At 41.0% G+C, this 17,174-nt stretch overlaps 1 protein-coding gene across 3 annotated transcripts in view; it reads left to right on the forward strand.

Annotated features, from left to right (window-relative positions):
- FNDC3B (fibronectin type III domain containing 3B) overlaps window positions 1-17,174 on the forward strand; it is a 185,861-nt gene that overhangs the window by 150,759 nt on the left and 17,928 nt on the right. For all 3 annotated transcript variants that reach the window (XM_053986414.1, XM_053986416.1, XM_053986415.1), the window contains exons 21-23: window positions 608-757; window positions 4,415-4,695; window positions 11,356-11,568. In XM_053986414.1, the coding sequence (XP_053842389.1) occupies window positions 608-757; window positions 4,415-4,695; window positions 11,356-11,568 (644 nt within the window). The remainder of the gene's footprint in view (window positions 1-607; window positions 758-4,414; window positions 4,696-11,355; window positions 11,569-17,174) is intronic.

A 17,174-nucleotide genomic window follows, 5' to 3' on the forward strand; every position in this document is an offset into this window, starting at 1 on the left:
CCCATGGCAGGGGTTGGAATGAAGTGATCTTAAATGTCCTTTTCAACCCAAACCATTTGATGATTCTGTGATCCCATGGGAGTCTCACTGTGGATATGAATGTACCAGGATCACACTCCCAGGTCACTGATGGGTGACTTCCACGAGAACCTCAGGCCAGCTCCTCCCTTGCTGAGGTGGTTCTTTTCTCAGCACACGAGTGACTGATTTGGGCTCCAAGGCCAGTGCTTCCAGAGCTGTGTTTTGATCTCTCAGGTAGGCTGCACTAGATTGATGCTTTTTTTTATGTTCTCCACTGCTGAGCTTCTGCCAAGCCAGTGGAGAGACAATTTATTCCTGAATGTCCTGATGGAAGGCAAAGTAGCTGCGTACACTCATTTCTCTGAATTTCAATCAGGTAATTTTTGTGCAGAATTGTCCTGTTTCAGTAACCTCTTAGGGAACATTAACTCAGTACATTTCTATTTGCAGCAGTAATGGTGTATTAATTTAAAAATAAGGGTGGTTGTTGGGCTTTTTTCCCATGTACTTCATTCCTTCCCCAGTGAAACACAGCGATCCGAAGTGCTCATTTCTGAACTGAACCACATAAATATTTGTGTTGCAGAGTCCTGAATGTTCTGGTACTGACATCTCTGAATACAGATTAGAGTGGGGAGAAGAGGAGGAATCTCTACAGCTTGCATATAGTGGCACAGAAACCTGCTTTGAAATCAGTGACTTGTCAGCAGCAACGCATTACTGCTGCAGGCTACAGGTACGGCAGGGCTGCATGCATTGCCCTCTGAGACCCAAACAGAGTTTCCTTCCACTGCTGTTCTTATTTTTATCATTAGTCCCCTCTGAGGTTATGTGCTCTGTAAGGCGGGAGGAATGCACATTTATTTTAAACAATAGACTGATGTGCTACTTAAAAATTGCTCTTGTGTTTTGTTACTTTTGGTGACTAATGCTTATAACAGCCACCTTGCCCTCTGACACCAAAACAAAATGGTAATGGTTTAGAAAATTAAAAAAAAAAAAAAATTCTTCATGATGAGGAGAGGTAAGTAATATCCACCTCCCAACTGGATATTGAAGATTTCCCTGGCTTAAATAATGAATTCCAGCATCTGTTTAATTTATCAAGTAAGGCAAAGCAGCTGAGTAAATTCCTGTGTGTACAGGAGATGGTACCTGCCAGAAAGTGAGTTCCCATCTTTGCCATTTTGTCTCTTAGATTTGTGAGACTGGATTTCATCTAGAGTCTTTATATGATTTCTTTTTCTTTGATCTCTTTATCTCCTATATTTTCAGTAAAAAGTAGCAGTTAAAAAACATTTTGTATATCTGTATGAAAGTAAAAAAAAAAAACAGGGCTTTTCATTCTATATGCTACTGATAAATAAATAGAAGGTAAAGCAACTGGGAGTGAAGTAAAAATATTTTACCTAAGATACTCTTCCACAAGATATATTTGTATGTGAAGACAGAACACCCCCACTAATCCAGCCCAAATGCCCACCCAGCTGGTAACATGTGGACCACCCAGGGTAATTTCTTTGATCAAGGACAAGATGCTTCTGTTGAATGTTTTCTCCTTATAGTGTGGTTTTTGTTTTTTTTTTTTTTTGTTTTTTTTTTTAACCAGGATATTGGATTTTTTTCATTTTTTAGGGAAGAAGGTTTGGAGGAGCTGGCCAGCAGCCCAAGAGCTCAGGCCCCACAGCTCCAAGTCCACTCAAATGTATTTTGTGTCTTGGCCAGAGCTGGTCTGTGCCTTGCTCTGGCACTGTGGGGGAAGGAGAACGAGTGAGTGTGTGAGAGGCTGGGAGGTGTGAGCCAGAAAGTGCCTCTTGTTTCTGCAAGAGGGAGAGCATTCAGCATCTGCTGGGCAGGGAGGAGGCTCTGAGACCACTGCTGTGGGGAGCCCAAGGAAAATTTTGTGTTAAAAATGGAACCAGCCAGCTGTATGGCATCTTTGATTTCCAGTGGGTGCTTATTTCAAACTACCTGCCACAAAAATGTTGCACAAATCTACTCAGTTTTTAATGCAGCCAGTATAATTTAATCCATAGGCAGAAGTTACAGGAAAGGCACAACAGCAAGAAGATATTTTATTGAACTCCATCAGTGACTCAGGTATTACTTTCTAGAGAGCTTCATCCTCTGGATCTGATCCTCTGTATTATGTGAAGAGGAATTTCTTACAAGATACGCTGTCATCTTCAAACAGTTACACAAAAATCTCCCCACAATGTGGATATAACAGGCAAAGAAAGAAAGCTAAATAGTGTTAGAAATGTTATTTTATCCGTTACCAGATTTAACAGAAAAATTTCCTTTTTAAAAATAAAAATCCCCCTAACCACATTTATTCAGCCTTCTAATAAACACATAGTATTGCTATCTCAATCTACAATAATTAAATAAAAAGGAGAATTGAGGAATCAGGCATATCTAACTGCAGGGCAGACAACTGTCTTTACCATTGCTCAACTTTTTTCTTGTAATGAATATTCCTGAAAACAATAGTGGCTTCTGCAGAAATATTGTGTCATTTGGGGGTGGCAGGGGAAAGCAGCTAGGCAGCAAAGCCCCATCAGTTCTGGTGATGAGATTGTCCAATAAAGCAGTTAAAAACCACCACTGACAATAAACAGCTTGGAGCAAGATACAAATGGCCAAACACTGGTTTAGAGGCAAGACAAATCATATCATGGGCAGAGCACAAAACAGGGCTCACTTCTAACAGCTCCAGGAGCGCTGCATTAAATAGAAGATTTCCCCAGAGCAGGATTTGTTTTGAAGGGCTTTTTAAAGGCTGACAAATGTAACTTTATTATCCCTTTCTTCAATTGAACAAAACGTCTCCTGGAAAAAACAGAACATGGCTTTGTGTTTGTATTATGCAGAGCAGAAATATGTTACTCACTGCAGTTAAGCATAGATTAGAAATCAAACAATTGTTTGATGTGTCCTGTCATTGCCCTCAGAGTCCTGCTGGCATCATTGTGTAAGCCTGGTTTTTTCAATTAATTGTAACCTGAAGGGAGACTCTGGGCTAACTTTTCCAAATGTAAGGGAAATGTGGAGGGTGCTGGGCAGCATTGAAGCTGTTATGTGGAGGTCTGTGCCTTCTGGACTCGTGTAGTTTCTCCTGTACCATGTTCTGTAAGCTGTCCCCATACCTGGTGTGCTGGCAGGATGCTGGGCTGTGTCAGGAGGAGCCTGGCAGGCAGATCCAGGGAAGGTGGTTCTGCCCATTACATGCCGTTCCTGACTACCTGGAATGCTGCATCCAGTGTGGCTCCAGGTTGAAATAGGGATGTTCAGATGAGATACAAAGAAAAAAATATCACTGTGCAGGCAATTAAGGATCTAACAGTGGGCCAGAGGGGCTGGGCAATCTACATACCTGGAATTTTTCAAGACCCAACTGGGAAAAAAGCCTGAGCGACCTGGGCTGCATTGTCTGACCCTGGCTGGAGTTGTAGGTTGGACAGGATGAGTCCCACAGTCCCTTCCAGCCTGTGTGGTTCTGTGATTGAGTTTTTGATATCCTGAGGAGGTAACATCAGTCATTCCCTAGGCAATTCCAGTGCAATGGGTACAGCTTTTGCCACTGGCTGAGCATCAGGTGATAAAACCCCAGGCCTGTACAGCTGTGCAGTGTTGGGCTTGCTAAGACAACAGCCTCTAATTAATGAGCAGAAAGGGGGCAGGTTTTGAAACTTGGTTTCCTCTGGGATTCAGGCTCTATGGCTTAGGATGAGAAGCTTGATAAATTGTTGCTCTCCTCTTTTGTGGGAGATACTGAGCTGTGTGCTTTGGTTGTGGTTTGGTAGTGAATTATGACTTTTCCAACTGTAATGATTCTGTGATTCTGTGGAAATGTTGAGTCATAGGTTTAATGCTGTGTTCAGGTCCTGTATTCTTATTTCAGAAGCTTTTTGGCATTAAATTAGTTATCCATTTTCCAAATTAGGGACCAGGGTTGTTTTTAACAAGCCAAATATCCCCTATCTTTAGGGTTATTTTGCTTGCATAAAGCATCTGTTGGGCCACCCTGCAGTGTACTGGGTGGCTCAGTAATTTTGGGTAGCCAGTTTGCTGATGTCACCCATCACTGGCAGCATGACTATGACATTTTCCCTTACCAACTAAGTTTGCCACTGATGAAAAAGGAAAGAGAAATATTCTATTAGGGAAAAGAGAAAGAGTCTCCAGTTTTCTTGAGACATTTCTGAGTGACAAAGGAAGATACTAATTCCCTAGGATAGCAGAGGTATGAGTCACACTTTAGGGAGGAAGCCAGCAGTGCATATCCTCTGAAGAATTCATGCACCTCTTCCAGGCTGCACAGCTCATCATTATCAACTTGATAGCCATGTGGAGGAGAGCAATGGTAAATGTTTTTTGTTTTCACACCCAGGCCATTAACCAGGCTGGAGCTGGGCCCTACAGCGAGCTGGTGACCTGCAGAACCCCGGCGTCCGTGCCTGATGCCGTCTCCACCCTGTCCGTGCTGGAGGACGAGCACGCGGGCGCCTGCCAGCCCTCACCCTCTGTGTGCCTTGTGCTGAGCTGGGAAGAGCCCAGCAATAACGGGGCTGAGATCACATCCTACAACATCGACCTGGGAGATGTCAGCATCCCCGTGGGCAACGTGACCACTCACGTCATCGAGGGCTTGCTGCCCGAGACCTCGTACCGGTGAGTGCGGCGCTGGGGACGGGCACGGAGATCACACAGCTCAGCTTCACAAGGGAAATGCTCCTGGCGTGGAGAGTGCCTTGAAATGCAAACCAGCAACCCCAACAACCAGCCTAGGAGCACAGGAATCTGCAGTCATTCCTTGGTGGAATGGATTGTGGTAGTTTGTGTTCAAATGTTGTTTTCTCCTGCCTTTTTTCCTCTTTTCCCTCCTCTCCTTGCATCATCTCTGACCTCTCCTCCTTTTTGAGTTGCTCTGCTAAGGTAAGGTTACAATGGTAGTAATAAATTTAAAAATAAATAAATTTTAAAAATAAGAAGTCATTAAAATAACAGTGTTACATCTCATGTTTTTTTCAGCTACTTTGAAGTACTGTTCCAAGGGATTAAATTATTAAGTTATTGATCTCTGAGCAGAGTTAGCAATTTTCACACAATGAACTTTTATTTGTATAGCTACAGCTATTTTTTGTCTCTGCTATATGGAGATTAATGAAAACATGATCTGAATTTAAAACCAATTTGTATTGCTTCAGAGTCTAAATTGCTAAGTGGCATTGCCAAAATTTTATTAGTTTAATGTTCAGGCTTATATGTTTTCTCCCTAATTGCTAATTAAGAAAGAAAAACGGTTCCATGCAGGCAATGAATAGCAATACAACAGAATATGTGACAAAAGAAATTCTGTTGTAAGTACTGTTCTAATAAAGACCGAAATTTGATCACAGAGTTGTAAAATTAGATGTCACAGACTTCCTGTAATGTTTTTCTTTTATTTTTTTTTTTTAACTTTGCATTCAAGGTCACAGCCCTACAGGTCTTGAAAATAATAAGCTCATAATTCAGATTTTATCCTGTACCCAAGAAAAGAGAACTTGTTGTAGCAAGGATACAAATACATACACTAGAAGTTATTTAAAGTGAGGAGCACACATTGCTTGCTCACAGATCATTCATATAAAGTTGAAGAGTGAGTTTATGGATTGGTCACCTAGCTGTGGAAATGCATCATCTTTGGGCAATCTCATATTCCCTGGTTTCTCCTCAAATGTTTGTTCAACCAAGACTCAAAAAAGCTGAAAAGGGAACTTTAAGCAACTCACTCAAGAGAGAATGTGCCATTTAAATTCTTCACCAAAGTCTTACTTCAGTCTCTTTTTAGCTGGTTCTTGATTGTCTACAGCTTCCTTAAGGGAAATATCTTATTCAAGGCTTAGAAACAGAGATTGGAATGATATTTTTTGAATTCTTGTTTCATTATTTTGTGAAAAGCACCATATTAAATCACGTTTTAGTCAAGGATTCGTCCTGTCGCTGGTCCAAATGAAACAGCCAAAGCCACAAGCATTAACTATTCTAAATATAGTTACAAGACTAAGTTCCTACTGAAAAAAAAAAAAAACACTTGAAGAACACAGAGCAGTGGATGGCTCATCAGAAGTAATAATGTAGGAAAGGTCTTTTGCTGAACAAGATCAGAGAAAGAAACCCCAAATCTTACATCTCATTCCTCTAAGGGAAGACAAGTGACTGCAGTTGGATTGCAAATGCACCTCATCAATAGTTTGAAGTATTATTTTTATAATCAAAAATAGATTTGTCAGAGTGTTTTGATCATTAACTTTTTCACTGATATTTCTTCTTCAAGCATATCTTGATACCTGTCTTTGATCAGGGAATGTCTGCCCTGATAAATCCTTAAGGAACAGGATTATCAGGCTCTATGCTAAACACTGGTACATTTTCTGCCCTCCCTGGCTGAATCAGAAGAATGTTTCAGAACATCACTGATCTGATTCTCTACATATCTCCACTGATGAGTTGTCTTTTTGTGTCAGTTTTGTTTAACACAATTTACTCTTCTCCTTCTCAAGTGTTTATTCCCTGTTGTGTTTAAAAACAGTGAACATATTTTTTTCTAGACTAAACAAGCCAAGTACTACTGGGTTTGAGGCTCTGAACTCCCTTGCCAAAGTTTCAGCAGAATTTGAAGTAAATCAGCAAAAGGTTTATATGTTTCAGTTGAGTTGGAATTCCACTATCAGTGTTTTTGGTTGTGAGAAACCAAAATTGAAAGCAGATCTTGGTTATTATGAATCCAGCAAGTCCAAAATTGGAAATTTAAATTGTTTTGGATTGGGGGTGATTGTGAAAGCCTGTCCATGTGGGGCCACCCTGTTAGCTTGGGTCTGGCACTGCTTTGCTTCCAGCTTTTCTGTGGGAATGGCCATAAGAGGGTCAGCCCAAGAGCACCCAGGGAAACTCCAGGCTCTCTGCAGAGCTGGGCTCCAAGCTGACAAGCAGGATGCTTTGTGTCTTAGCAGCAAATCCAACCAGCACCCCATGAGAAGCATTTCCATCCCAAAATGCATTTAAGGCAGGAGGAGGTGGAAGATGCCTCTGTCACACTGCGAGTGGCCATGGTAGGGCTGAGACAAGAGGATTGCAGCTCGGACACAGCCCAGCTCTGCTGCTGCACAGAGCAGATGCCTCCCCAAAGCACTGTGTAAACATCCTGGCTGGTGAGCAGCTGCAGAAATATGTCTGAGTTCTGCAGTCTCTCTGCTTTATTGACATAGCCACGAAGCTCTGGAAACTCAGATTATAGGGTAATATACTTGGCCTGGTTTTCTGTGAACTGATGTAACTAGGAGTGAGTTAATAAATATTCCACAATAAATAAGTATTCAACAGTCACAGAAACACCAATTTTCTATTACAGTCTGTTCCCAAGCTTCACTTAACACATTCCATAGATAATTGTGTTCTGCTGTTGAGATACTTCACTGCAAAACAACTTCCAATTTTTAAGAATGCTTCTTCTCTGAAGTTACACAGTGTACAGAAATTTATAGTAGCATTATTAAATTTCAATAGCAACACTTGATTTCGTTTAGGAATAAAAATTCTATAAATACTTTGAATTTTTAAACCGTATCAAGTGAAAGTTAGGTTGGACTTGATGATCTTGAAGGTCTCTTCCAACCTAGTCATTCTATGAATTCTGAAAGATCATCCAAGATTGAGAGAAAAATTCATGTGGATGCTCAAATTAGCAAAGTTTAAGCAGGCTATAAAACAAAATGTATTTCAGGGTGACAAGCTAAGTCTTCTTCCAGGAGTCTTGAGTGGGGATTTGTGGGGCAGAGTGTGATTGCTATTCGTCGTGTCCAGGCTGCTGCTGATGGTGGAGGATGCTGCTTCCCCTCCCCTTTGGAAGTCCATGGCATTTTAGCTCCCACAGGTTTCCACAGGCACATGAATTGCAACTGGTGGCATTCCTCTTATGGGAATGAGGGAATTGAAGCCTTCTCATGTCAGACTCCAATTCAAAAGTTGATTTTCCAGTTTGTTGTACAAAGGATTTTGTGACCAATCTGAAAATAGCATTCTGTTTAGTGTGTTTATTTCCCTGGGTCAAGAATCTTTTAAGAGAGAATGGTCTGTTAAAGATCATTTCATGGTTTCTAAATTTGCCTAGTCTGATTTATGATTTTTCTTTCTAAATGTTTAAAAGTTGTAGTAGGAAAATGTGAGAATGAATACAAATATTATTGGTCCAGGGTCTGCAGAATTAGGCAGTATTCTTAAATACAGTCTTTACATTTTCAAAAAACTTGTTGTCAAATTGTGATTGTCAGATTGTTTAAAAACAATCTTTCTTTCCAAGAGGATGTTTGGGGTATTTTCACTTAGAAACCATTAGTGGAAAAGTTGAAAGGTATTCAGGAACTGCTTTTACTGCAAATATTTCTACTTGTCTGTACTATACTTTTACAGGAAAATAGAGCTGATTTTTCCCAGTACCAGTCCTGTAAACAGGAATTGGTTTCCAGTTAATTGTGGATGTTCTCTTGCCCACCCTGCCTGTGCCACCTGGCTAGAAAAGCTCACTGTCACAGGCTGGGGCAGGGACACTGAAAAGCAGCTGAGCAGGAGCAGAGATGGGGCAGTACAAGGTGCTCTCCCACCACCATCTGCTCTTCCCCCTTCTCCACGTGGTCCTTTTCTCCCTTTTCTCTTTCCCTTCTTCCTCCTCCCCTTCCCTTTGGACTTGCCAAGGCCTGATCCCCGCTGAGCAGACACTGCTGGGGTTCAGAGGGAGGTGACACCAGGGTTTGGGTTGCACTGCCATGTGCACAGGAAACACAAAATTAGTTGTTTGTATGTGTCTGATGAAGCTCGGGCCCTGGGGAACGATAGTGGCAATTTACAGAGCTTTATGGTGGTGCAATCAGCAGAAAAGAGTGGCCACATCAGCCATGTTAGAGTCGAATAAATCAATTCCTGTTTTCCCAGTGTCATCATTCATTTGTAAAGATGCCTGTCTCTATTTTAAGGCTTAAAGTTCCCATCACTCTTACTGTGCTCCAGAGTCAGGAGGGGAGTGTGTGTGCATATTTGTGTGTGTCAGAAGGGGGGAGCAAGAACTCTGTGCAGCACAGGAAAGCAAGAAAAAAAAATGAATGAAGAGACACATTTTTGCCTTGTGCAAATACCTGGCAAAAGCAAGACAAGGAAGTGCAGGTTTCTGTGCATGCATATATCTAAAAAGTGTGATATTGGAGAGAGATTGATTTCACTGCTTGTTTTCAGGTGTGGTAGCTGCCAGTTGGAAACCAGCTGAGGTTACAGTGCTTGAGGAGAGGAGAGGCTTTGTTGTTACTGGGACTTGAAGTAATACCAAGCAAAACAAAAGGATATATACTCTAGAGCATGCCACTGTAATCAATCTGCAAAAGCAAGAGTAATAGTAGCTGTTACTCTTTATGTGCACATGTTAATGGAGAGCTTTCTAGAATCCATTGAAAATTCAGGCAGGCTTTGGGTTTTTTTTATTGGAAATACCATTAAATATTGATGGTAACAACTCTTAAATGTAAAACAAAACAGTAGCATAATGTGAAGTAAAATCAATGCTTATATTAATTACACTTCTTTAGATACTAGAAAAGCCTTTTGTTCTTTCTATGTCAAATGCTTGCAAACAGCAATTGAAGAGGGGGCTCCCTCTAGATCTTTGTGCCATCCACCCTTAGGGAAGAAGAGGAGGAATGTAGTGTTATGAGGTGGTCAGGATGCATTTCCTCAAGCCAGAAGGAAGGTTAAAGGGAAAATGCAGCTCCACACCAAGTAATATGTTACCCCTATAAATGGCTGGATCAATAAGCAGAGTTTTAAGCACACATTTGCATATGATTGTATACACACTGCATTCTCAGTGTGCAGTGGCTTTAGCTGACTAACCAATAGATCAGACTTAATTATTTTGCAATATGTTTATTAACAGTGTAACCTTTCATGTTCTTGAAAGGCAGAAAATACAGTTTTGGGGTTTTTTTCCAACAGGGAATACTCTCTGGAGAGTCTTTTTCCCTATCCCTTTAACATACTCTTTTCCTGATGGTAGAGCTGAAAACTTGCTGTTAAAAGCAAAGTAACTTTTCATACGTTGTTTGTGTGAACTTGCATCACTTCATGTTCTTCACTCAAAATAAGTTGCTTTGCCAAGCAAAGACAGTTCTTGTGAAGAGTCTTTACCCATGAGAAAATACAAGGCTGCTGTGCACAGGATTTCCAAAGTAAATGGCATCTCTCCAGCTAACTAAACTGGGCTGAACTATCTTAAACTTAATTAGTTTTCTCCATCCTGATTTTTCATATTTAGTCTTTGATTTAACAAACTTTTGAAAGCTTATCTGTACCAATATTTCTATTTACACAGTCCTCAAAACTGTTTGGAAATACAAATTTCCCACTTTTGTTATGGTGCTGTTGATGTTACCATAGTCAAAGACTGCTACTCCTCACTCATCTCAGTGTTAGACTAAGGTGCAGACAGGTAAGAGAAAATCAACAAAGCAGAAAGCAGGAGTCATTATCTTAAGAAAGAAATAGAAGACTAGCTCAGTCTTAAGAACATTTCCAAATTCAAGCTGCTGTGACCAGGCAAGTGATCTGCTTTTCTTCTTGATGTCCTCAAATGGCTCAAGGGCCTTTGTGCATCTTGTGAGGGTGACTTGGGTGCAGCATTTATTTCATCTAATAGTTCACTGGCAGTTAACATTTCTAGAGTTTGTGGCAGTGTGTAGGAGGTTTGTGGATTTAACCTTCTTCATTAGTTCCTCCCAGCAGAGTTTCCTGTGCTTAAATAGTGTGCTTTGTGAGACACTGAGAGATCACTGCTCTGGGTCTTCGGGATGTTTGCCAACATGGGGATGGGTTTCCTGGCAGTGACACCTGTGCTTTCCCTGAATGATTTCACCTAAATTAGTCCATGATCTTTGTTAGACAACCAGAACACACTTGTGCTTTTTATTTACTCATGGTTGGGCACTTCACATTTTCCAGGCTGTGCTTGTCCTGTGCTGCTGCCCCTTGTCCCTGTGGCTAAAGGAGCTGTCACCAGATCCTGAGACCAAAACCTTCCCCTCTGCCTTGCTGCATTTCTGACATCTTCACTGCACCTCTTACAGTCTAAGCAGGATGATCCCTGTTGTGCTGACAGAACCTTCCAGTGTGCCACAAACAGCCCTGGGAGCTGGGGTGGGCAGGGATGGAGCAGCCCCAGAAGGCTCTCTCGCCCCTTGGGACGTGTTCATATCAAGAACCTCACGAAAGCACTTAATTTAACACTCATTCTCTTGTTGTTTGTTTTAGGATCAGGATCCAGGCTGTCAATGAAATTGGAGCTGGACCTTTTAGCCACTTTATTAAAGCAAAAACCAGGCCATTGCCACCCTTACCTCCACGGCTGGAGTGTGCTGCAGCAGGGCCTCAGAGCCTGAAGCTGAAGTGGGGAGACAGCAGCTCCAAGCTTCACTCTGCTGATGACATGGTCTACATCTTGCAGATAGAGGACAGAAATAAAAGGTAAGAGAGATGAATCTTTTCCTTGTGCTAATGAAAAAGAATTCTGGTTCATCATAACACAGTTGTGAGTGAAAGAAAAATTGTGTTTTCCTGATTGCTTCGTGCCTACCAGTATGTACAAAATACTGTTTTAATAGGCATTCTGTGCCTGTAGTCTGAGCAAGTTAATGCAGTAAAGCTGTGAGTGATACAGAATCATGGAATCATTAAGGTTGGAAAAAAACCTCTAAATTGTTGAGTTCAACCATTAACCTAACACTGCCAGGTCTAACAGAAATCAATCCTGTACTGGTGACATTTCAGCAAAACCCTCACCTCTCTGCCAGTAAATTTAAAATCAAGTTTCATGGCCACAGTGCTTTACCTTTTGGAATATATAAAATAAAGATACTGCACCCAGCTTGCTGTGTGTATTCATGAAGCCAAGGGTTTACAAATCAGATGTCTAGGTAAGGTAAAACTGAGCAGAACAATGTCTTTTGGGCAACCTGGTGGTCTTGATTTTATAGCTGTAATGTTTTACAGCATTAGAAAATACAAGCTTGGCATCAGCTTGGTAGCTCCACAATAATTTTGAACTAAGTTGTGCAAGAAACAAATATGTGTGTTTAAATTAAACAGTCAGTGCTAAGCAAAAACTATCTCCCCATGTGAGCTTTGTATGGGAAGATTTACTAATGTAGATCCAAAGTTGTGATGAGATATATTCAATTAAAAAAGGGAAGGAAAGAAAGACAATATGCAAGTAATGCCTAACAGTCTGAGCTCTTCAATGAATAAATATCATAGATGGTTCATAATTAACTAGGAAACACTCTCAACTACTTCAATTAGCTAAAATAAGTGACTTATCGAGTAGATAATCCTTAGAGACCTTCAGCACAGATCATAATTTGATGTAAATTAGCACAATTCCTTCAATTTAAATAGAGCTATGCTGAGTTTATGCCAGCTGAAGATCTGGCCCAAAAGCTGTAATTTTAAGTAATAAACCCACCATGAATAATGCCTTAATACCTCCCAGTATCTCAACTGTACTGATGCAGAGAGGGTACACTGTATTAATCCTGAGAGGTGTCCAATGAATATAAATACCCATTTGAAAGTCTGACTGGTAAGAACAGTTCCCTCAGAGTGCAGTGATGCTTGGCAGGAGCCCATCACCTGCAGCACCCTGGGATTCAGTCAGCTCTAAAGACACATCCAGCAGGCTGCTTTGCTTTGCTTTCATGTAGCACTGCAGGTAGGATGGTGAAGAACTGTAAATTGTTTTTAACCTGTCTTTATACTGGGGAAAATAGGAAGTTTGCTTGTAAGAATAAAATGTTACCTCGCAGCAGGCAAGGCAGGGATTTTTCTCCCTTGCTTTGCCACACAGCTTTAGCATGATCCTTTGCTTTTACACAAGCTTTTCCCACTGCAAATGGTCTCTTATGAGCTTTTAATTGGGAGCCATTTGGACTTGATACTCTGCTGGATCTTCTTAGCTGTGAATTTGACTTGGAGTCCACATGAGCTCCCAGAGATGCAGAGAAATTGCTCCTCTACATTCTGCTGTGTCCTCCTGCTTGAACTGAGCCATGCCATGAAATGGCTCCGTTTGGTGGTTGGGTTTGGAGCAACTAGCCCAGATAATTCCTGAAATCAGCTAGGGCTGATGAATCCATCCTGATGTGGGCACAGCAGAGAAGTGGGATGGGTGCACTGTTGTGTTTGAGAGCAGCTGGAGCACGTCCTGGCCATAGGATCTGTTTATTTGTTCCCTGTCTGGCAGTCTCTTTTTACTTTCCATTGTGTGCATTGAGCACAGTGAGAGATGCCCCTGCAAAGTCCAGTTCTGTTCATCCAGGAGAGCTGTCATCCCTGCTGAGCAGGGAGGGACAGCCCACACAGGAGCTGGTGGAGGCAGCAGATGCTTACAGAGGTAGGAATCCTCCCTGAGATCATTCCCACCAAATAAACCCTCCTGGGACTGAGGGGTTGCTCATCCCTGAGTGTGCTTGGGGAAAATACTGGAGTACAGCTCTTTGAGCATCACTGGCCTCTTCAGTTGCACAGTAAACTGTGCACATGTGAGGGAGCAATTAAATAGGATATTTTAGCTGGAAGGGACCTGCAGTCATGCAGTGTGACTGCCTGGCCAGTTCAGTGCTGGCCAAGTTAAAGGGTGTTGTTAAGGGCATTGTCCAAATGCCTCTGAATCATATGGACAGGCCTGGGACTGACCAGCCCTCTAGGAAGCCAATCTCTGATTAATACAAAATAAATAATCTAGAAGGATGTTTTGGAGTATTTTATGGTTTGAAAGAGTTGTAGGAAGGGGCCATGGTGTCCCCTCTGTTGGGAGAAGAGATAGTACTTGATTCAGGGAAAGAGATTGTGGTTTAAAACATGGATAACTGAGAAGTGACCTCTGTCATATCCCTGGTCTTTCAGAGATCGTTGTTATTGTATTCCCTGAGACATCTGAAATTACTGATAACAGCTTTATATTGAAATCCCTCAATTCAGTATTACAATTTTCCCTTCTTTGGTTTAAAATAGAAGTTACCTTTAAAATGCTGTTGAAACGTTTTCACAAGCAGAAATATAAAGATGAGCGAGTTCTTTTAAGAAAAGGAAATGATCAGTAAGTCCCATCCTGACCCAATAGCTTTAATGGCCTTTTGGTAAAGACAGCTCTGGCTTTATGTAATGATAGTCAGCCAGTGCTCTCCAGTGTGTCCTGGCCATTAAGGAGTGTTTTCAACTTTTCCTTGCTGTAATGAGGTGTAACAGGCCAGTTGTTGGAGACCAAATGTTTCATTGATTGCAAGACCTGTGAAGCAAAATACTTGGAAATCTTCTGGCACTGATTAGTGTAAGGGCTTGAAGAGGTGTGCACATCAGAGATGTACCTGGGTTAGCTCCCATTAGCTCTTTGGGGTGTGACATTTAGGAAGATGAAATTAGCATCACTTGTCCTTTCAATTATGGGTAGCACTGAGTGGAAATGAAGAAAAATCTGTTTCTGGAAAGCTCAGTACATAGAAACGTTAGTTGAGAGTAAGTGACCTTTATGTAAGGAGGACTATGAAATTCCTTTCTTTTTTAAATAAACCATCAGTTGTGACTTCATTTTCTAATTGTGGTAATGTCAAGAAATTTATGTTAATCAAATTGCACTACTTTCCTGAAAACTATGGATTTTTTCTTCTGTGGAACAAGCAAACCTAATTAATGTGGTTTTTTTTTTTCCCTGCTGTACTGGTAATTAATCTTTAGTTGTTCCCACAACAAATTGCATCTCTTAGTGTCTTAAAATGCTCACAATATCCAGTCCGAAAGGGAGAATTAGCAAGTAAATTAAGAGTGGGTCATTTATCAGCTGCTTGTGTTTCTTTTAGACGACTGTATGTTGCAGCTGAGGTAAATTGTGTGATTTTTGTTGTGTAGAGAATCACAATCAATATATATACATGTAATTACATTTTAAGGGAGACCCATTGGTAAGATGGACTAAGAAACATCCTAAACATATTATTTAAAAATATAATGTAAGGATTGTCTTCAGTTGGTGTGGTTGAATATATGAGCCTCGGGGAGTGGTTGAATATATGAGCCTCAACCTGGGTGTCTGCTCTGCTGTAACTTGAAGGTAGAATAGAAACACAGAGGGATGAGTTCCTGAATGTGCTGCCCTTGCCTGATGACTTCTGCATAATCATCCCCTGGTTACTGCAACTTTCAAGCAGTCTAATTAAAAAATTGTTTACACTCCTGATTTGATCAAGACAATTTACACCCATTTTAACAGCAATTACTGTTATGTGTCAGTCCTACTGGCTTGTGAAATTCTATTAAAATACAAAATCAGATAAGTTAACGTATCCTTGCGAAAACCTGCGGGAAAAAATAATTTTCATATTGGGTAAAACAGTGATAAAAGGAAATTAAGTATGAGCACCAAGACAGATGGCATGCTACAGTTTCCACTGCAAGTCTGGCTAGATAGAAAGTTAATGTTCAGGAAAGTTTTCAAGCTAACTTGTGTTCATATTGCTGCATTGTGTAGGTGAGTATTGCTATTAATAATACTGATATTTATATTAGCAGCGTTCTGATCAGATACCTGAGGCTTTGCAAATGCAAAAGAAGAGGGAGAACTGTTGACAGGTGTGAGAGACTTAACTTGTTAATGCATTTCATCTTTTTTCCTGGAAGCAGGAGTAAACTAACATTTGTAGTAGGTGTGAGCTAACGGTATGTGTGTCATTATTTGGAACAAAGTGAAGCCTCAAAAACCATTTTAAATATGTGAGATGAGGTGTTTCAGCTGTGAGGAAGCTGGAAAGACAAAGAGTAAGATGCTACTCCATCAGTATATTCAAAATATCCCTGCTTTGGTAAGAAATAAAATTTTCTCCTTCATTTTGATCTGTGCACATCTGCAGGTACTCCAGACTTCATGGGTAACTGAATATCCCAGACAGCAAATCTTAAATAAGAGCAGCATCTAGACCCAAGATTGTCACTGTAATAAAAACTATTTTCTGCACATCTGTAACAACCTTATAAGAAAAATAAAGCCTTGATTCGAGTAATGACTCTAATATTTAATCTCTAAAGTACAATGGAGGCTCAGCTTACTGCACAGGATCACATTGGGCAGTTTTCCAAGGGCACATTTTTAGGTTCCAGCTTCGCTTTGCTGATGTTGGTGAAGCAGAGGCTGAGCTTGGCTCCCTTCTCCAGCTCTACCCCTGTTCCTGGGGCTGTCACAGCAGCAGCTTGGACACCATGTGCTCAGTGAGCTTCCATAAACTGTTAAAACTCTGGGAAAGTGGCTCTAATGCTGCACAGGGAAGATAAACACATGTAGGGATGTAAGAATATTGGTTTGCTGCTCTGAACTCCGCTCTCTTTTGGTTCTAAGTTCACTCTTATTTATATCTATTGTTGGTTATTGACAAGATGTTGTTGCTGCCTTATCATCTACTTCTTCCTGACTGTGTACTTGCAAGAGGCCATTGGGTGTTGTCCCTGATTTCTCCCACATCTCCCATTCAAATGCTGTAAATTCCCATTTAAGCTGTGCTCAGTATTGTCCTCCCTGCCTGTTCCTTGTCCCCGAGATGTGGCTACTCACAGGAATCTTCAGTCAGGCACTTGGCTGCTCTGTCTTCCATTCCTGTTGAATATGCCCAGATGGTCCTTGCAAAAAAAGCAATTTTTCTTGTTGTGGAGGAGCTTCTGTAGGCTGAAATACTTCAACACTAAATAATGCCAGACATCTGACAAGTGACTGTCTGTTGTAAATGTGGGTTACAAACTCAAATTCAGCAGCAGATGAAAGATAATCTAGTAGAAACAGGCTAAAAATCGATTTTTGGCAGCAAGTACCCTTTGTCTAGCCTGCAGATGTGCTAGATAATTCAGGGAAGAAAACCAAACTCTTCCCATCTGACTGTTATCACTTCTCTTCCTGCCTTTTTCTGTTCTTCACTTAGTTTTGCTTTTCAAAGTATAAGGAAGGAAATGTTTCCTTCACTGGGCCCTGTTGTTACTATTATTATTCAAAAAACCAAAAATCACATTGGCAGTAGTAAGCATACATTATAATACAG

The sequence above is a fragment of the Vidua macroura genome, chromosome 10 (genome assembly GCF_024509145.1).
Source record: "Vidua macroura isolate BioBank_ID:100142 chromosome 10, ASM2450914v1, whole genome shotgun sequence".
NCBI lineage: Eukaryota > Metazoa > Chordata > Aves > Passeriformes > Viduidae > Vidua > Vidua macroura.